This window comes from Mesoplodon bidens (assembly GCF_964165515.1).
Source record: "Mesoplodon bidens genome assembly, chromosome: 1".
NCBI lineage: Eukaryota > Metazoa > Chordata > Mammalia > Artiodactyla > Ziphiidae > Mesoplodon > Mesoplodon bidens.
The window spans coordinates 148244237-148266265 of record NC_138176.1 but is presented as its reverse complement, the minus strand read 5'-3'; the positions used below and the strand labels follow the sequence as shown (position 1 = coordinate 148266265).

At 37.6% G+C, this 22029-nt stretch overlaps 1 protein-coding gene across 2 annotated transcripts in view; it reads right to left on the bottom strand.

Moving 5' to 3' along the window:
• Positions 1–913: 913 nt before the first annotated feature.
• Positions 914–22029, bottom strand: part of SMIM14 (small integral membrane protein 14) — a 66505-nt gene continuing 45389 nt past the window's right edge. For both annotated transcript variants that reach the window (XM_081251346.1, XM_081251345.1), the window contains 3 exons: positions 15996–16044; positions 6127–6269; positions 914–4071 (listed from right to left, as the gene is read on the bottom strand). In XM_081251346.1, coding sequence (XP_081107472.1) covers positions 4039–4071; positions 6127–6269; positions 15996–16044 — 225 coding nt within the window. In that variant the 3' untranslated portion in view covers positions 914–4038. The remainder of the gene's footprint in view (positions 4072–6126; positions 6270–15995; positions 16045–22029) is intronic.

Sequence of the window (22029 nt, the reverse complement as noted above, 5' to 3'; positions counted from 1 at the left end):
TGAAATGGCAAGGATCAAAAACTTATTTTATTTGAATTCCATTTTCTGGGTGGAAAACTAGTATTGCAGAGCCATTTAATGAAAACAGTTTTGCTGGGGATTCAGATATGCACTGACATACAGTGACAAAGTTTACATTGAGACTTTGTCACTATCTCCAGGAAGTTATATATTTCACAAATTTTGCTATTTTAACACTTAAGTATCACACAGACACTGACATCATAATCATACCAGAAAAACTATACTATTTTTATGTGTATGGTTATTAATGATCTTTTTTTAAAAAATATTTATTTTGGTGGCGCTGGGTCTTAGTTGCGGCATGTGGGATCTTCGTTGCGGCATGTTTAGTTGTGGCATGTAGGTTCTTTGGTTACGGCATGAGTGTGGGATCTAGTTCCCCGACCAGGGATCGAACCCGGGCCCCCTGCACTGGGAGTGCAGAGTCTCACCCACTGGACCACCAGGTAAGTCCCTGATCTTTAGTATCTGGATGGATTCCAGGTCATAGAGCAAACGCAAACTTTCAGTTTTGGGTGTTTTCAGTACAGTTACATGTCTAGCTCCTTTTGAGCAACATATGTCCGCCCAAATAATTAACACGATTGGATATTATACCCTCAAAGCAAATGTCTATTGAACCTGTATTCTAGGAAGAAATAAAAAAGAATAACAAAAGAAATGTAACTGCAACCTAATTTCGTAGAAAGTCTTAGAATCCTTACTTTTGAATACTGGCCCCATACTGTTATTACATAAATATTCTTCTTGTAACTCAAAGTTCATCTTAGGAATTTTTAGTTGGGGTAAAAAATCTTACAAAGAAACCGTTTAATAAAGGATGTTAACATTTTACTAAGCAAGAGATGCTCACTTCTCTTCCCACAAAAGCCAAACAGAAAACAGTGAGTGTTACTAATGTTTTCTATTTATTCATTAATAAAAAGTGCATAGTACAAGCCCTTTATCCCAATCCAAGTACTCAGTAAAAGATTACAATAAACCCTGGATGGCACAGACATGATTTGTTTGGCATGATTTAAACATTTAAAAACGGCAATTAACATTTGGTACATCACATGACCACCTTTGCTTTTAACAAAGTAATCATCAGACATGGTAACAAATACATATGACTTTTCATTTAGAAATATTATAATGTTAAGACTAAACCTACTATTGCAACAACAAAAATTTAACCCATTAACTTAAATTCTCTCCATTTCTCCTTCAAGTTGCTGTTCTGTGTCTTAAGCTGAGCTGGTCAAATTTTAGCACATATTCATTTAGAGTGACAGACTTTGATTCAGGGTGACAGATTTCTGAGGTTCCTTTGAAGATGTAAGATATAGATAATTCTATAAACACTGTAATATCGCATACGACAAAGACACTAAAAGTAACCATGGAAGAGCTGTATTTAATAGTTGCTTCTGAAACTTTCTCCAAGTAGTTTAAAATATGACTTGCTGACCGTGGGATAGTGCTTGGATAAATACATGATAAAATCTTTTACTAAACACAGTTCCAATGTTAACTTTTTCCACGTGGAAAGCAAAAAAACATTATTTTGCATAAAAGAACATTAAATAACTCTAAAACAAAATAAACTCTTAATGGCATTTGTGGAATGTTTAACAGCCAAAAGTGATTAAAATGTGAAGCTTTATCTTTCTTTTTTTCAGATTACTTAAAAATGACAGTAGCCACAGTTCAGGTGAATGTTTACAAGCCAAGTAATGAGTAAGAGTGTGCTCAATAAAAAGGCCACACGTAGAAGCTTTAGGAATTAAAGAAAATAATATGAATTACTAGTTAGGTTAACAGAAATACTTTATGTGCTATTGCACACTGTCTTTGTCAGGAGTGCAGAGAAATTTTACAAGCAAAAAAACCAAGACTTAATACTTCACTAAAAACTTTTGTTACTAATTAAATAGATGGCCCATATAGGAAAAGGTTAATATTCTAATGTAATGTCAATTAAGTATATGTGACAGAAATGAAGAACTAGGAACAAGAACCCAGATTTCCAGGTCTCTAGCTAATAGACATTCTGTTTCCATGTCATAGCCACTTCTTCAACCAAAGTCAATTCTTAATTATTTGTGAGCCACAGATTCAGTGAACACATCAGTATCTTATCCAGAGACTAGCCTTCTAGCAGCTTAGAGAGCAGATTGTTAGGAGATATGTGCTAGCCTTCAAAGTTCAGGGGCAAGGACAGAAAAAGGAATGCTTATAGGGATTTAGCTCCATCTTAAGCCATTCCTGCCTCTCTGCTTTAAATGCTTTAAGAGCTATAGAGCTGGGAAGGCTTCCAATAGGCCACATTGAGAGAAAAACCCTTAAATCTATGGTGTTCATTTATCCAGGATTTGACCTACCTGTGTTACAATACCCCTCAATTAACACAAGTAATTAAGACTAGGTTATATTATGTCAAGAAGTTGAGGACAAAGCCAAGATGCACAGGAGGAATGCAAGCAGTCAATAATGGATTATATAATGAAATGAAGCCCTTACAGTGTTTATAGCCTAGAATATAATCATAATAAAGGGGAAAAAATACCCTATGAGCATCACATAATTGTATCAGAGACTCTATGAAACAGTACAATGATATAGAGAAGTTTATTCAATTCATACAAGTAATTTCTCAGATCTATACAGTGAAAAGCTAAACTGATCTAGTGGGGGAAAATCCTTACATTGATAGCAAAATATCTTCTAGCCCCCATATATCATCTGCAATCACTTGCTAGGAAAAAATTCCATAACCACACAGGTCATGCAGAATTTTTTTATGCCATTTGTATTCATTTTCTATCAAACGGAAAAAAACAATGCAACCTTTTACACTTTTTCACATTTCAAATTTTTACTTAAATTAATGCTCCTCCCCACCCCAATCCATCCTATTACCGAAAAAGAATGAGAAAGAGGTTGAGAAAAAAAAAGATCCTTGATTGTTTCTCATTTTCCTCCTTTTCCCTTGGAGTAAATCAAGAATTCATTAAATATTGTTTAAAGTCAGAAAGATAACAAGACTCAAAATTTTTTCTTCAAAGAAAACAATAGAGTAAATAAGTAAACAGCATTCAAATATCAGTAACCAAACAGGCCCCCAATACAGCTTTAAGATAGTTTCATTTAACAGGGAAGTTTTACAACAGAAAAGCAGCTTCCTGAGAGGCACCCACTTCAAAAATAAATTATAGCTTAAATTATTACTGTATAGATTATACCTGGCAAATGCAGAAAGAATTAAATTTTTTCCTCCTTTCATGAACTGTGTAAGGCTAGTGTACAGTGGCTTACAAATTTCATATAATGGACTGTAAATCATCCACCATATTTAAATCATGTTTAAGTTTTCTTTAATTAGACATTTTTATGGGAATAAAAACTTAGTAAACAATTACTTCATTTCTTCTTTCCTCCTTTCCTTTGCACATAAGCCAGTTGTAGAGGATGATACAGATTTCAGCTGTAAGTTGTAAAATATTCCAAAGGCTGTCACAGTCCCAAGAACTAGAGAAAACTGCCATCCACAAATAAACTACCAAGGTTAAGTGTAAATACAATGTGGTTCTAATTTTCTTTCATACAATCTCAGATAACCCCAAATAACTTTATAAATACCTTATTAAAAAAAATCTTTAAACCCATCAAAACTATTTTAAAATATTTAAATGTAGAGATCTCAAATTTCCTTCAATCAGCCCAGAAATTATCACAAAAAGTATGATCACAGTTACAAACAGAATGAATGGAATGTTTAAGTTTAGGAAAACCAAAAAAGCCCCATGTAACTTTTTAATGTATCATTTACTCAAATATAGGAAAGGTGATAATATAGGCAGTAAAAATAAGCTTGCAAGTGAAATTTCTAGAAGCTCATGAAAACAATACCATCCCATACTGCAGATGCAAAAGAAAAAACAGTTCTAATGGGGTTAAGAGTACTCTGGTCATCTTCGTTCATTTGGTCGTGCAAGGTGTTAACTATTTTTACTTCCCATATCCACAAAGTTAGTCCACAGGAGGGGCTGGTGGATCCTGTCCCTGGCAATAAAGAGAGAGAAATTATGAAACTGACTTCTTAAATCTCCCAGTGCAACCAGTCTAACACATACAGTAAGAATTGAGCAGCAATGCCCCTCACCTTCCCATCCCAAATCATATACTTATTTGGACCTCTTGTACGTTTTTGCACAAGGGAGCACTAGGTTAACACTGTGATTCACCGATGTTCGTCTCTTTCTTCCTTGTAGCATGGAAGAAAGGAAAATTTTGTAACAGTGATATTGACTTAGGTAAAAGTGCTCTCCCTGACAGCTCCAGAGGTGATATTTAAACCAATCAAGGCAGTCTCATCCCTCTTGCTAAGGTGACTGAGTACAGTACAATCAAAGTGAAGCTAAAGACATATTTCTCACTACAGAATGTCAGTCAATGAGGAAGTATGTGGCACCAGTTGCAACTGGCAGCCACCCTATAGGGACCAGAAAGGGAGCCCACCTTGGAATAAAGCTAATGGTCTGAGGAAAGGACCCGGGTCTTTGATGACGCTGTTAAACTTTCTAAACATTGATCCTACCTCTGGATTTTTTAATGTGTAAACCAATAAAGCCAATTACTTAAACCAGGCTGAACAGATTTTTGTTACTTGTAATAGAAAGCTTCTCAACTGTAAAGGAAAGAGCAGACCTTTTAGGAATCTTCAGGAAGATTCCATTTATTTACTCTGACATGCTATATGAGGCCCTAGGTGAGGATAATGAATTTTTCTACTTGGAATTAGTCAATATGTTTTCTTGCTTATTCCTAGAGCTGTGGGACTATTATTTTTAGAACTGCTGGTCTACAATGAACTAAGGTTCAGGGGACTGTCACTTTTGAATGGCTTCTAATTGAGTTGGGTTTCTTTAGTTCCAAACATTGAGGATATGTTGCTCTTTGATATGAAAGTAATAAAACTGTGCCCAGAAAGTAAGAAAAAAGGCTTAGGAGAAAGCACTTTATCAAGACAATATACAAGCTGTTTTATGGATACCCTCCTCTCCAAGAAAACCCTAAGATAAAATTAAGGCATTTTATATAGTGTTAATGATGCCTTCTTTCTTAACTAAAGTCAGCATGCTACATATATAAATGTTTTAATCCTAAAAAAACCCAAAGCACTGACCAGTTAACACTGCACATTTGCTTTCTCCTGTATAAGCAATTGGTCTAACCAAACTTCTTTTTAATAGTAACAATGAAAGACTGGGGAAAAGAAGCAATTATTTTAGGTTGGAGAAGGGAATTAGTGGGATAATTTGGTGTTCAACAAGTAAATCCGTCATGGAAATATTTTTAGAGGTAATATCCAAATCAAATGGGAAAGAAAAAAATATAAACACTGGTTCTGAAAATGATTAAAGGAATCCTCTAATGGAGGCTCTATCAAAAACTCCCTGTTGGGTCATTTTATCATACTTTCAGTTAGGTTCTAAAAATGGCTGTAATCATGACTATCAAGATTTATCAACATGAATGATTCCTACCTCTCCTTTTGCCAGCTCAGTTGACCTACTGTGATGCAGAACTGGAAGAATGAAGTTGAGAGAAATAGGATGGGGAAACAGGTTTAGCCAGATAGGCTCAGTGTCTCGGTTGTATTTGATAGTGAGGACAGAAGGGGAGAAAATGAAGAATGTGTGTGTAGAAACATTTGAACTGTAGCTAGTAAGAGAATTTGGGGAGCTGGAAGCATACGAGGCAAGGGATCAACTGTGAGGTGGACAGAACTGGGTAGTGGAAGACTGAGATTTGAGAAATACTGCTGTGGATTATTATGAACTGGATCATTTTTTATGTTTCTTACATGAGTAAAGATTGGAATTGACCTTAAAATGATTTGGGGGCTACTGGTCTGTACTTCTCTCTAAATGTAACTCCACGAAGATTAAGCCATTTGGGGTTTCAAGGTTTACTAGGACTACATAGGAAGAACTTACTCCGTGAGCTAAATCTTCCTTTTGCTAATTCAGATATTTCCGTCAAAACAAACTCCTCCCCTTTCCCAGGCCACACCCATCCCCCCACCCCAAAACATTTCTAATCCACAACACTTACATTATGAGGACTGGTTGGTTTTCCAGTTAGGTTGGATCCTCTTAGATTAGGAGGTCTCAGTAGAAACAAGATCACTGCAATAACCATCCAGGCCATCAAGATCATGGTAATACTGATGCCATTATCACTAGGGGGTCCTGGTACTAAAGACAAACAGTAAATGTATTTGCAACAAAAACTGTAGAAAAATTATAATATTGTTAGGTAAATGTAAAAACAAATCCTAATGTTTAAATAGCAACTTGAAAAATTATATTATATAAAAAAATGCATTCGTAATTTTAAGAATTATTAAATATTACAGCTTCAATTTCCCTTTCCTCCTGTGAGGAAATCTAAATGGTAAATGGTGTAAAATACTCATAAGCCAGAGCCTATTAAGTAAAGATTTTTAATAGTATAGTAGTTCTTAATATTTTGGGGCAATAGAATCCTTTGAGAATTTGATAAAAAAGGACTCTCTTTCCACTATAAGAATCCATGTATACACATTCAACAATTTTGCATATAATTGCAGAAGATTCATGGACCCACAAAGCCACCAATCCATAGATATACTGAGATCTACAGAACTCAGGTTAAGACCACATGATACACAGTTAAGACACTCTAGGGGTGAGGAAATTATGCATTTTAATTACAGAAGTAGCATGAAAAAATAACAGCTTAAGGAAAAGGGGACATCCACGTTGTATAATATATGAATTAATATCCCTTTATGACATTCTCAGACAAATAGATATTAATTTTGCATTCTTTTTTGCAAAAAGAATTTGGATTCAGATCTAGATATTATAGTCTATGCCTTTATCAAGAGAAAAAAGTCAGGTTTCTGGGTAGGTATCAGTCTTTCCACCTCCTTAAAGCAGCCATATCTTAAGTATTTATTTAAGTACCTAACACAGTGCCTAGTTCATGGTATGAACTTACCAAATTTCTAATAAATGAAATGTATATTAGAGAACTCAAAGTAACAAAAATGAAAATTCTAGAAGATTAGATTTAAATAGCCTGTCAAGACTATGTATAAATGTTTGGTTTTGGTCTCACTGCCTCAGGAAAAAGTAAAAGAAATCCAGACAAGACTCTGAAACTAAGCAGATGCATTATGCATTACATTGAGGTCCACGGGCCCAGGGCCAAGGTGGCACTGCTGAGGCCAAAGGGGACAAAGTCAAGCAAAGAGCTGAGCTATCCCAAGAGCAGACTGGAGAGGAATCTAGTCTCTGTTCCAACCCAATCACTTCTCCAGGAACAAGTAACACAGTACTCAGGGGTCATCAATTTGCAATGCTTATCACACAATGAATCAGCATTTCCCCCCTCTATATCCATATTCATTCCTTTCCTTATTCCCTCCTATTATATGTGCCTCCCTTCATAACTAAAAACCAATTTCTCCACTTAAGTTTTGGATCCCATCACTCTTGCAGAAATTTATCCATTATCCTCTCTCTTGTGAATTCAACACCCTCTTCTCCATTACAGCCATCCCATAATCACTTAAACACGATAAAGTTTCTCCATATTTAAAAATATATATATATATCCCTCCTCAACCTCTTTCTCTGTCCAGCTATCAAAGCTAACCTCTTGAGAGTGGTCTATATTTACATCTACACTTCACTAGCTCCCATTCACTCCTTAGGTTGGCATCTACTTCAATCAACATTCAAACAACTCTTTGAAAGGTCACCTATGACACCTGCAGGCTGCTAAGCCTAATGGGTAATTTCAGTCCTCATTTTCCATGACCATGCTCACCTAATGGGTAATTTTAGTCCTCATTTTCCATGACCATGCTCTCCTTAAAACACTTTCTTCCTTTGTATTCTGTGCCATTACCACTGCCAGATTTTCTTTCTAACACTTAGCCACTCCTTTACATGCTCATTTTCCTCTTCCTGGCTTTTACATTTTGGAATTCCTCATGGTCAGTTTTAGGTTCCCTTCTCTTCTTTCTCTGCATACTATCATCCTCACCTGTGGCTTCACTTACCTTCTGTATGCAGACCACACCTAAATTTATATTCAGCCCCAACTTCCCTGAACTTCAAACCCAGTATCCAATTATCTATCTACATCAGTAGTTCTCTGTTTTTTTTTAAATCTTCATATCAACAGTTCCTAAACTGTGGTGTACTGTAGAGCCAATGCTTCTTAAAAATGTACCTGAACCCCACCTCGCACTTAACATACTCAATATCCCAAACTAAAATCACGAGCATCTCCCCTACCCCATCCTCCATGCCCTACCAAATTGGATTTCTATCTATCCAACTGCCTAGGCCAGAAACCTATGGAAACACCTTTTATTCCCTCAATGACCCTCTATTTAACCCATCATTAAGTTTCTGTTGAGTGATATTTAGGAAGTAAATATTTACTTCCTAAATATCACTCAAGTCTGTCCACTTTTAGCTCCGTGCCCACACTTGCTCAAGCTACCATCACTTCTTGTCCGGTCTCTTAACTGATCTCCCCATACCTACTCTTGCCTCCTCTAATTCTGTCCTTTAAGCTGCTCTAAGAATGGTATTTTTTAAAAAATCAAATACTATTATTTTTATTACTAAATAATAGCTAAAAGTTGAGTGGTTACTTTGAACCAGGCATTCTCTCTTAATCCCTTTTAACAATTTTTTTTTCTTTTTGCCACGCCTGGAGGCTTGCAGGATCTTAGTTCCCCAACCAGGGATTGAACCCCAGACACTGCAGTGAAAGCGCCGAGTCCTAACCACTGGACTGCCAGGGAGTTCCTCAACAATCTTATTTTATGGTCGGTACTATCGTATCTTCATTTTGTAAATGAGGAAACTGAGGAAAAGTGGGGGTTAAATCCCAATGTCATACAGTTGGCATGTGGCAAAGCTGGGATTTAAATACAGTGGTCTCACTCCATAGACTGTGCTCTTAACCTCTTTGCTATGTCATAATCTCTGACAGTATCACATTAGAAGACAGATCCCTGAAAATTACTCCTCCTGTGGGTAGTAAAATTGGAAAATACAGGGACTTCCCTGGTGGCACAGTGGTTAAGAATCTGCCTGCCAATGCAGGGTACAAGGGTTTGAGCCCTGGTCTGGGAAGATCCCACATGCCGTGGAGCAACTAAGCCCATGCACCACAACTGCTGAGCCTGCGCTCTAGAGCCCATGAGCCACAACTACTGAGCCCGTGAGCCACAACTACTGAGCCCGAGTGCCACAACTACTGAAGCCCACATACTCTAGGGCTCGCATGCCACAACTACTGAGCCCATGCACCTACAGTCCGTGCTCCGCAACAAGAGAAGCCACTGCAATGAGAAGCCCATGCACCGCAACTAGAGAAAGCCCACGAGCAGCAACAAAGACCCAACGCAGCCAAAAAATAAAATTAAATTTTTAAAAAAATTGGAAAATACAGATTTTAAAAGAATTTTGATAAATAAACTCATAACTAGCTGTTAGGTAAAACTAGATTATTTAAAGGTAGTCAGAGAACGATAACTGTACCTTCTATACATGATCACTTCTTATAGTGCCCTCTCAGAAGTAAAATGCTAGATTAATTGTACAGACCAGAAGTTTACGTCCAACGCCAATTCTTACGTTATTCAGTTTGGAAAATGGGTCCCTTACTTTTTGATACTCTTCACAGGTAAATGATTGTGAAGCTTCAGAGAGTTAAACCTCAGATCACAAATTTACTAATGCCTATTTCTAGACAAAGCAACCCTGACAAAATGCCCACTCCATTTTAAGACTCTCATAGTGATAATATGACTCCTAGTTCCCCATAACTGTCTCCTAGCTTGGTTCCTATTGCAGCCTTTCCTTCCTGCATACTACTGCCAAAAAAGTCTGCTTAAAAGACACCGCTCTTAACACATCTCTGCTGGCTAATCCTGTGACTTGCTTTCCACTGCTATTGCTTCAACTCTGAACTCTTCAGCCTGGCCTTTCCTCATCAGATGTGGCCCTACTCATCAATATTACCTCTTTCCATTTCTCAGAAAAAGCATCCCCTGCTCTAGTCAACCCCATTCCTTCTTCCTTCTTTAGCCAGTGGTTCCCTGGCCTGGCTGCCCATCTGAATAGCCTGTGATGATACCAATGCCACAGTTTCCAAGGCCCTGCCTCACATCATCTAATTCAGGAGCAGCTCAGGGGTGGGGTCAGGAATCAAAAATATTTTTAAAGCTTTCCAAACGAATCTGATGCAATAGTTCAATGCTAGTGTGGCTAACACACTTGCCAACTTTGCAAACTCAGTCCTTCTGGGGACTGATTATTTTTCCCCATCTGGCATGATATTACAACTAATCTCATTTAACTACACCCCTCTCTCGTCAGTAAAAAAATCACCATTTTCTCTGCCCACTCTTTCTTTTCTTCTCTAGACTAGTGTAGCACTTCTAGTTTGAAGGAATGGTTTCTTACTTCTCCTAATTAGGTCATTAACTTTTTAAGAACTGAGACCATCTCATAGCTGTTTCACTCCACCACCTCTTAGATATATCATCTTTGTGCCTCGATTTCCTTATCTGTGAAATGGAAATATTACAATCACCTCATAGGGTAGTTAGAAAGATAGAAGAGAGAAATGGTCAGTACATGGAAAGCAGCACAATGCCTGGTACACAGTAGGTATTCAAAAAACATCAACCATTATCAATATGTGCTCTAGTTAAAATCAGTATTAGGATCAACTAGAGAACAGAAAAGACTGAGTGCAGAAAATTCCTTGTGTGAATAGCTAGGCTGGATAAGAAGGTGAAGTGAGAATGAAAAAGGGTCAGACACAAATGGCAACAGGATGAAAGAAGCATAACACTTGGCGACTGCCTGGATTGATTACGGTAGGAGGAGGAAGAAAAAGTAAGGGTGCCTCTAAAATTTCTGCAGGGCGGTAGTATGCAGAAGAATTCTCCACTTAAAAGGCCAAATGGATGCAGGTTTGACCTGACTTCCCAGGTTTGACCTGACCTCCCAGGTTTGATAAGAGCATTTCTCTTATTCTCTAATAACTTAAGGCCCATCTCAGAATAAAGGACAATAGCTGAACCAATTATAGTCGAACCTCTTGATCACAGTCAATGTTTTTCTGTTTACAGCAGTAGCACAAACTTAAGGTTGGCTCTAGAATGTACTTTCACACGGACGTACTGTGCAAGGTTATTAACAAAAAACTGGAAAGAGACCTAAACGTCTGCCAAGAGTGTCTGATTAAGAAATTATGGTATATCTCTCTCCTGTGTTTTCTCATCCTGCGTCTCCTCAGGGTGCACTATGGGGGGCTGGTGGTGGCTGCAGTGTCTGATGGCAGGCATCCTATTTCTATGCTGAGTTCCCTCAGGGCTCAGCCTCAGGCAGCTGTAATGTGATGGCTTGATGGGTGCAACATCCTTTGTTTACTGAATTGGCAGGCAACATTTTTTTTCATTGATAAGGTGTGTATTCAAGGAATGATTTAAATGCACTCAGACTCTTGCATCTTCCGTACAAAGAAAAGCGCTGACTTCATTAACTTGAGATGTCTGATTTTCTTTTTTTTTCTTTCTTCCTTTCTTTTTTTTTTTTTTTTTTTTGCTGTGCTACACAGCATGTGGGATCTTGGTTCCCCAACCATGGATCGAACCCACACCCCCTGCAGTGGAAGCCTGGAGTCTTCACCACTGGACCACTAAGGAAGTCCCTGTTTTTCTTTAATTAACAGTAATCTTTTGATGTTCCTACTACCTGGTTTCTTGCAAAAACTCCTATATATCCTGGCTCCTCCCTTACCTCTTCAGAGCAGTCCCTCAGTGTCATCTGAGAGGCTGTCTTCCAGGCTTAAGTCCTCAGCAAGTCTATCAAATAAAACATAATTCTCAAAAAAAAATTATGGTATATCTGTAAAATGGAATACTATGAAGCTATAAATCAATGTTGAGGGAAGTCTCCATGAGATATGCTATTTTTTGACAGAGGAAAAAAAGCAGGTGAAAAACAGTGTGTACTAAGAAAGGGGGGCAAGTAATATATATTTTGCCTGTACATGCATAAAGAAATTCTGGAAAGCTACATAGAAGGCCAATAATACCTAGAGATAGGACATGGTTAGATGGGAGAATATGAGTAGGAAGACACCTTTTCACTATACACTAATTAACTTCTTGATTTTTGAACCATATATAAAAACATTAAATTGAATGAAGCAAAAACAGTAAACCTAAAATGTCTTGGGATTGGAGACACTGACTTAGACTTTTTGAAATATCTAGGAATAGGGATGAATGGGGTCACTATAGGCTTTCTGTGATTATTCGCAGTCCCTTATGACAAGATCTACTTCTTCGTGAAGTCTCAGAACAGGCATGCTACTCAAACTCCCTGACACAGCATGCGGCTAATGCAAACAAATACCAGGAGCAGCTATTTTAAAGTCAACACAGAGAGCTGAAAGGGCCTTTGAATGAGCTGACTACTGTTTTTTATTGCGACAACTGTTTGGCACTAAATAGTCTAAATATTAACGTAGTGCCAAGTAATCTAGATATTAAGAAGCACAATCACATGCGGGATATCAAGTCTGTTCCCCTCACTGCCTAGGAATTAATTGCCTTAAGAGGGTAAATAGTGCTTCCCTGGTGGCGCAGTGGTTGAGAGTCCGCGGGCCGATGCAGGGGACACGGGTTCGTGCCCCGGTCTGGGAGGATCCCACATGACGCGGAGCGGCTGGGCCCGTGAGCCACGGCCGCTGAGCCTGCACGTCCGGAGCCTGTGCTCCGCAACGGGAGAGGCCACAACAGGGAGAGGCCCGCGTACCGCAAAAAAAAAAAAAAAAAAAAAAAAAAAGAGGGTAAATACTTTTTACTCTATGGTCTAGAAAAATGTCAAATCATAAAAATGTAAAAGGACTTTGTACACCAAAATACAGGGTTCCATTTTACTCAAGGGTTAAGTCTTTGGTTACAAGAAAAAGTATTACAAATAAGATGTCAAATGGAATATTCACAATGAAGCTATTAACTTAGCTGGACACCAGGAAGATGAAAGAGAGGGAGGCTCTAAGAGCTGGCAGATCCTGAGGGATTATTTCTATAAATGTATATAGGTTTCCAGTGGGAAAAGCAGAAACAGAACAGCAGTGAAAGTGGACAGTGCACCAGCAGGCTTTAACCCTGTGATTTTGGAGTTGTATACAGTAATTACAATATCCTCAGAACATCTGCCCATCTTTTGATTTACTCCAAAATTAAATTGGCAGTAGAGCTGGTTTCCACAACTCTTTATCTGAAAGACAGTCTTTCAGAAGAGTGGGCAGACTCATTCTATGCAGCTCTAGAGAACAAAACTGTGGGTAAATATCACGATGAAGTGGAATGTAGCTCAATATAAAGAATCATGCAGCAACTAGATATACTCACAGATTGCAACTAGATTCTGCTACCACGTGAAGTAATGAGCTTCATATTCTATTAAATCATCTCAAATATATGCAGCACATCATGGCAGGCACAATGGATACTGTGATATTATGATATAATAAGAAATACATATTTGGTCTTCATCTGGTTCCTGTCAGAAAGCTGCTAAAATCCTTGGAATTTCCTGAGTGATAAGGGTGAGAGGAACGTCTTTTCTTATTCATAATAAACCCCTTTCAACCATACCTGAGTTGATGTTAATGAGGTGATTCTTAGTGGGTCCCCAGAAAGCTTCAGGATGGGGAGTCACTGGGAGTCTGACCAAGTGATTAGAGGGTTGGAACTTCCAGCTTCCAAGTTATTCACCAATGGCCAATGATTTACTCATTCATGCCTATGGAATGGAACCTCCATAAAAACCCTAAACAACGGGGTTCACAGAGCTTCCCGGTTGGTGAACACATGGAGGAGCTGGGAGGGTGGTGCACCCAGAGAAGACAGGGAAGCTCTGTACCCCTTCTCCTCATACCTTGCCCTAGGCATCTCTTCCATTTGGCTGTTCTCGAGTTGCATCCTTTGTAATAAACTGGTAATAGTAATTAAACTGTTTTCCTGCCTTCTGTAAGCCATTCTCACAAATTACTGAAACAGAAGAAGGGGTTGCGGGGACCCCCGATTAATATATATTTTATGAAAACAGCATAAGCTCATTCGTGAAAATTTAGAATACACAGAAAAGTAATTATATCGCTCAGAGGAAACAACTGCTTAAACCATTTAAAGACATGGGGTGGGGTGGAACGACTGGCCAAGATAACTGAATTAATACTCAAGCTCTAGAGTTGTGCCTTTATACTTGGATTAAAGAAGTGAAATTTCACCCACAGAAATAAGCGTATACTTGGTTTACAGGTGGGACTGGCTCAAGGGTCACAAATACCACAAATACAATAAACACTTGTTTTCCCATAAGGAGTTCAATAAGATTATTTTCAACTAGAAGAACACGTTTTAGCTTTACTGCTGAGGCAGAAATTTATGATGCTTATCAGAGGGCACACTGCAGATTAATGAACGCTACTGAAGAGACAACATAAAGAAATCTGGAGTTGGGGAACCACCACCCATCATCCCCAAAAACCTAACGCAAGTCTGCCCATTACTTTCTTGCCCAGAGGCATATAATTATTACCCTGCTGCACCAAAGCACTACATTCTGACAAAGTTTCTACTTTGGGACAGGCACTGTACTAGCTCCTGTTTCTCTAAGTTGTTACATTTACAGAATTTGATGGGATACCCAGTTCACATTAATAATGTACTAACAAGTTCCTTTATAATGATACCTTACTGTGTTTTGTTTTAGTTTCACATACATAAAGTGGTGCTCAGCTTCAGAGATGTGAAGTATATGCAACTAGCCTATTAATAAATGCAATTTGGCAATATGTCAAAAGCCTTAAAATGTGCAAAAGGATGTTTGTTCAAGCATTATTTATAACAGCAAAAACTAAGATTCCAACAAAAGGGAATTATTTGAACACTGGTGCATCCCCATAATGAATTATTATTTAGTCGGTAAATATTTTTAAGGTAAATACATGCTGATATACTCACAATACAGTAGTGAAAAGCAACATATATAAAGTGATCCCATATTTGTAAGTATATATGAAATCGAATTGTGCCAGGCTTCACCATCCTGTAAACATCATACTTCCATTCTTACAGTCAAATTATTATGGTATAAGACTGGATTGGCTATTATTTCCCCTCAAAGTATCTCTCAAGTTATTTCTGTCCTGAAAAAAAATGCCTCATATTATAAGTCTGTCAGCTACATTCACCATGCGGAATCCATCTTCCTGCACTGATTCTCACTTTACCATCACCACTGCCCATAAAGCCATGGAGAAACCTCCCTACTGCCCTTACTGTCTTGAGCATGCTAATGTCAGAGCCAAAGGAATGACTCCAATGTCTCCCAAAGCTTCCAAACCTTGGGAAAAAATGGCCTCCCCTTCCTTCACTCACAAATTCTCAAAGTTGCCAATGGATGTAAATAGATGGTAGGGAAAGAGTGAGGGGTTTGTGCTAGCAGCCTCGGTGTTCAGTTCAACGAGCCAGAAGTGCCCTGTTCCACGTGTATTTGCCCAAAAAAGGGTCTTGGAAGGGTTTACACCAAGTTGTTAACAGTGGTCATCTTTTATTATTCTGGAAGCTTTTCCTTTTCTTTTTTTTTCTTATCTGTGATTTTATAATTTTATTCAATGAACAGGTTTTGTTTTTGTGGCAGGACCAAAAAACACAATTTTTTAAGTTAAAAAATTAAATATTTAAGTAGGAAATACATTACTAAGAACCATTTCCTTAAAGGGCAAACTGTAAGAATAATTTCTGGCAAAAAATTCAGTCTTATTCTGGTCTCTAATTCTGCTCCCAATGCCAAGCCTCCTCCTGTCCCATCATTACTTACATTCCTGAAGACATTCTGTGTCTGTGCAGTAGGACTGGGACTGCCTCAACTACAATGAATAAGAAGAAAGGAAAGTTAGCCACTGGACTTAACCAAAAATGGATACTATTTATTAGAAAGATCATGTTTTGCTTTTTAATGAATGCTACTACAGTATATAGCATACCTTCAAAATCATATAAAAACATAAAATATATTGAGGGGCTGTTCAGTTTGGGGGGATTATTTTCTCCTCAACATAATATTCAAATATACTGTGATCTAGTGTAATTCACCTATTTAAATTAGGAATTTTTAAAAGTCACCTGTGGATGGGTGGTGGTGGTGGGATGAACTGGGAGATTGGGATTGACATATATACACTAATATATATAAAATAGATAACTAATAAGAACCTGCTGTATAAAAAATAAATAAATAAAATAAAATTTAAAATTCAGAAAAAAAAATAAAAAGTCACCTGTGACAGAAACTCCTGCTGCTGTATGTTATTAGATTTCCCAAAGGAAAAGCACTTAACTGTAGAGGAGAGCTACTAGAAAAAGAGTAAACTTCGTTAATAAGGTTTTTTTCTCCCTGAAAATTAGAAGCCTCTGCTTCTAATAGAAAAAATAGGTTCTCTTTGTAGAAAATGCACCTTTGAAAGGAAGGAATTTTTTTTCCCTTTTTTCTTACATCTGCATAAACAGTGGTTAGACAAGGAAGAAACTAATAAAAATGATACCACAGGAGTTGGGGGTGGGATGGAGGAATGGAGTAGGCTCTGATGAGATGGGACCTGAAGTTTTCAATGTCTACCTTTATATACAATTTAATTTTGGAACCATATGATCATGAATTTTAAAAAGATAAGTGAAAAGTAAAAATCCATCTATCAATAAACATATATCATCCTTTTATGAATGGTCACTCTATGCTGAGGGCTTTTAGGATGTTTAGAAATGATAATCTCATAAATCTTAAGAGAGATGATACACAGTAAACTGAATGAACATGCAACTTTTCAATTCAGCCTCATTACTTTATAATGACACCCCCTCTCCATTAAAGCAGTTAACGCATAACCTGCAATTCTTTGGGGAAGCAACTACAGAGCAGTCGTGCTTAGCTGGTTAAGCATGGGCTCTGCAAAAAGGCAGATATTGATTTAAAGTCAGGCTCTGCAACTTTCTAGAGTTTCAAGACCTTGGGTGAATTCTTTAACACCTCTAAGCTTTAGTTTCCTCATCTGGTAAAATGGGGATGATATTACCTATATCTGAGTACAAGTGAGAATTAAAATACACAGTGCATATGAAATGTCGTAACAACCCAAGAAAGAAGAAACGTTAGCTATTATTATTACTGTGCCAAACAAATTATGACCTCATCTAAAACAATTATTGGAATTAACAGATCATCTTGTAAGTTGTTCTCTAAGATGATCAGGCTTGCTCTGGTGTATACCACTAAAAGTGTTCTATTTGTTTTTTGGTTTTTGTTTTTTAAATATTTATTTATTTATTTGGCTGCATCAGGTCTTAGTTGTGGCATGCAGGGTCTTTAGTTGCGGCATGCAAACTCTTAGTTGCGGCACGTGGGATCTAGTTCCCTGATCAGGGATCGAACCTGGGCCCCCTGCACTGGAAGCGTGGAATCTTGGCCACTGGACTACCAGGAAAGTCCCCAAAGTAGTTCTACTTGAATTAGAATGAGAAAACAGATCTTCATTAATGTAAAAATATGCTGGGTATATATAATACCTTAAACCTTAAACCTTCCTAAATATGAAAAGAATCAATCCAAAACCTCTTTAAAAATTTATTAAAAAAAAAAAAAAAAATTTATGCATTCTACGGCTATTATCAAAAAGACAATAAATAACAAGTGTTAGTAAGGACATGGGAAAAGGGAACCTTTGTGCACTGTTGGTGGGAAAATTGGTCACAGCCACTATGGAAAACAGTATGGAGGTTCCTCAAAAGATTAAAAATAGCGTAACCATATGATCCAGCAATTCCACTCTGGGTATTTACCCGAAGAAAACAAAAACACTAATTCAAAAAGATAAATGCAGCCCCATGTTTTCTGTAGCATTATTTACAATAGCCAAGACATGGAAATAACCTAAGTGTCCACTGTTGGATGAATGGATAAACACACGCACACGCACACACACACACACACAGGAGTATTATTCAGCCATAAAAAAGAATGAAATCTTGCCATTTGTGACAACATGGATGGACCCCAAGGGCATTATGCTAAGTGAAATAAGTCAGAAAGAAAAAGATGAACACTGTATGATCCACTTATATGTGGAACCTAAAAACAAAGATCTCATGGGTATAGAGAAGAGACTGGTGGTAGCCTGAGGCAGGGGGAGGAGGGTGGGCAAAACGGGTGAAGGGGGGTCAAAAGATACAAATTTCCAGTTAAAAAATGAATAAGTTATAAGAATGTAAGGTACAGCATGGTGACTATAGCTAACAATATTGTAAAAAATTACACATTCTAAAGAAATTGAAAAAAAGATTACTAGACCCTTGGGTCACAAATCAGACCTAATGAACCTCCTACTTTACATATACTTTAAGTTTTATTAATTTTCTCCCAATAAGTAATATGTATACACAGTACAAAATTCAAAAGTACAAAAGGATACTCTATGCAAGGTAAATCTCTTGCTCTCTTCTGTCCTTCAGCCTCCACAGCACTCAGGTTATTTTGTGAATCTCTCCAGAGATGTCCTTACATTTTTATAAGCATATATATCTTTTCCCATTACTCCTCCACCTCTAAGTAGCATTGTAGCGAATGTAAAACAAAAAGATTTATTAGGTCTTTGGATTGAACAAGTACTATCTAATTACTTAAGATATCAAATAAGGAGTAAAAGTATCTTTCTTGGGTTTAGTATTTAGCAATCACATAGCATATCCCAAAATCTACAGCTGTGATCGAAATGACCAATGAATTATCAGTTCACTGTACATTATGTAACTCAAATGCCAGCCCTGGCTTTTGGCTAACTGATGCCCTTGTCTTCAGGTCTGACTTGCTGGCTGGCTGTAGCTCAATGATATCTACAAATGACATGATTTCCATGTGAAAAGCCCCCAAGTCTTTATATATCCATTTTTTCACAAGTCTACTTCCATGGAGGGCCACACCACCAGCTCTAGGCTTCTTCTTCATGCTTCCATCAGTCTCATCCTCCTTTCTCAATGTGGGTCTACCAGATAAGATGCTCACTGTGTTCGTTTTTGACCTCCCTGTGACGCTGGCAGGTCTGGGTTTCACCCCACAACCTTGCAGTGGGTTTGTAGTCTATAGCCAGGGTCACCAAACTAAAACCTGTAGGCTGGAGGCCTATTTTTATAAATAGTTTTACTGAAACATAGCCACACCTATTTGTTCACATATTGTCTATGGCTGCTTTCACTACAACAGCTGAGTTTAGTGGTTGCCATTGAGACTCCAAGCCTAAAATATTTACTATCTGGCCCTTAAATTACTCAACACTGCTGATAATGACAACCAGCTAAAGACACCTAGGAAATAGAAATACCCATGAAATATGAGAAAAAACAAGTATTTTTGTGTAGCTATATTAAAATGTTCATTTAGAAATGTGAGATACTCATTATGTCTAGTTATAATGCAACAATCATTTATTTACTTATTCATTCAAAATGTTTACTGAATGCCTACTACATGCCAAGTACAGTTCCAGGTACTGAGGATATGGTATGAAAAGGACAAAGTTTCTAGTCTTATGGATCATACAGTCTTGGGGGGAAATCAGACAATTAACAAATATATTATAAAAATGTCAGAAAGCCACACAGAGAATGAAAGTAGGATGGCATACAGTGGCAGTCCAGTAGCCACTTTAAATTAGGCAGACAGAGGCAATAACACTTAAGGGACTATCTACACAATAATAGTAGTAAAAGATCAAGGAGATGAGCATTCAGGAATTCCAGACAGAGTAAACAACTAGGAAAGGCCCCTAGATGAAAAGGTGCCTGTGAGCTGGTGTTGAGGAACCACAAGGCCACTGTGGCTGGGGCATGTAAGCAGTATTACTTAGCTGTTGTATTTAGTCAACCTCAGAACCAAATGCTCTCTAGATATGCACAAATCAGCACAGTTTTCTGTTAATGGCATTAGTCTGACTGCCTCCAATTCTAAGACATATAACAGATACCTATATGTTTTACCAATGTGGAATAGGGGTACCTTCTTATTATCACATTAGAAATACATCTAAATACAAATATATTTTAATGATAAATTTATAAATTATATTACTTTAAATTATAATTTAAATAATTTATTATTTATATTACATTATTATAAAAATAAAATTACAGAATACTTAGAAATTAATGTGGATTAATTCACTGACTCAGTACAATTATCATTATTATGTTTTCTAGCATTAAAATATGCATACTTTCATATAATTACAATCATTATAATAAATATTTACTGGGAACTTTTATGTGGTAGGGACTATACTAAGAACTTTAATTTATTTAATCCTCACATTCAATGGCAGGAGGCAGGTGCTATAACTCCTACTTTATGGATGAAGAAACGTGTTTGGGAGAGGTTGGCTAACATATCCAATGCTAACTCCAGAGTCTAAGTTTTTAATCTCAATTCCATTCTACTTTACAACATATAAAATTTTGTATCATAATTTTAGTTAACATATCATTAGCATGAAACACTGTGTAACCAACCACAATTGTAAATGGTTACAGAATACTCCAGTGAGTTGATAATCAACTGATATAAAGCTGAACTGAAGGGTTTTCCTGGTGGCGCAGTGGTTGAGAGTCCGCCTGCCAATGCAGGGGACACGGGTTCGTGCCCCGGTCTGGGAAGATCCCACATGCCGCGGAACGGCTGGGCCCGTGAGCCATGGCCGCTGAGCCTGCGTGTCCTGAGCCTGTGCTCCGCAACGGGAGAGGCCACAACAGTGAGAGGCCCACGTACCGCAAAAAAAAAACAAAAACAAAACTGAACTGAAGCAAATTCAGAGTAAAGTGAAAATGACCATAGATGTAATTACCTAATAGCCTCTAAGATTAACACAGCCAATGTTTTCTTTCAGCACTAAAAGAGATCTCTTTCCCTTTAGGTGTCACCAGAAGGAGTAGGCTTCCCTTTGGGACTATGATAAAAAACGGTAATGTACAATTTGTCCTGCTATACAAGTTTCTAGAAAACCAATTCACTCACATACAATTGGTAAATATAGAAATGATGTCAGCTTTATGTGGTAGCTGTGTTGGTTCATAAATGATTTTTTTCTAGGTAAGGGGAACCACAGAGTGGGAGGTCAAATTATGACTTTGAGCAGGTCAAATTATAACTCATGCCATGCAGGCAGAAGCCCTTTCAGCTTTTTTTTTTTTTTCCCTTTCAGCTTTAAGAAAATTGTTAAAAAGTGCCTTCACACATGCATACACACACACGCATACGCACACACACACACGACCAAGAAAGAGAAGACATTATTCACTGGGAGCCTGGCTGACTGAAGCACTCCATCTCTAGCCCAAGCTGCAGTGAATCTTTGGGACATTCCACCAAGAGCTGGAGCTGGATCCTGCTCTTCTGGCTGATCTCCTATGGGTTCCTGGCTACACTCTACATGTTCACAAGCAGATGATGCTGCAGGCTCTGAATAATGAGGTGCCAAAGTATCATGACCACAGTTCTAGTCCAGGACTTAGTGTTTTACCCAAACCAGCGTGTTGGAATATATATTCAGTATGTCAGATTCAAACACTTACGATGGGTAAATTATAGTCTTTAAAGAATTAAAAAAACACATTTAATAAAATGAGAGTCTTTTGATGGAACTCTTTAAACAGAGAGACCTAACTTACAGTGCATCTCAGTTTTCTCTTGACTTATTTGAAGAATACAGTGGGACTATTGATGCTGATTTTGGCTACTCCAAAAGGAAACCATTTATGAAAGCAAACATAACTAAAAGAAAACCAATAAACAAGGTCCTACTATTTTCAAAACT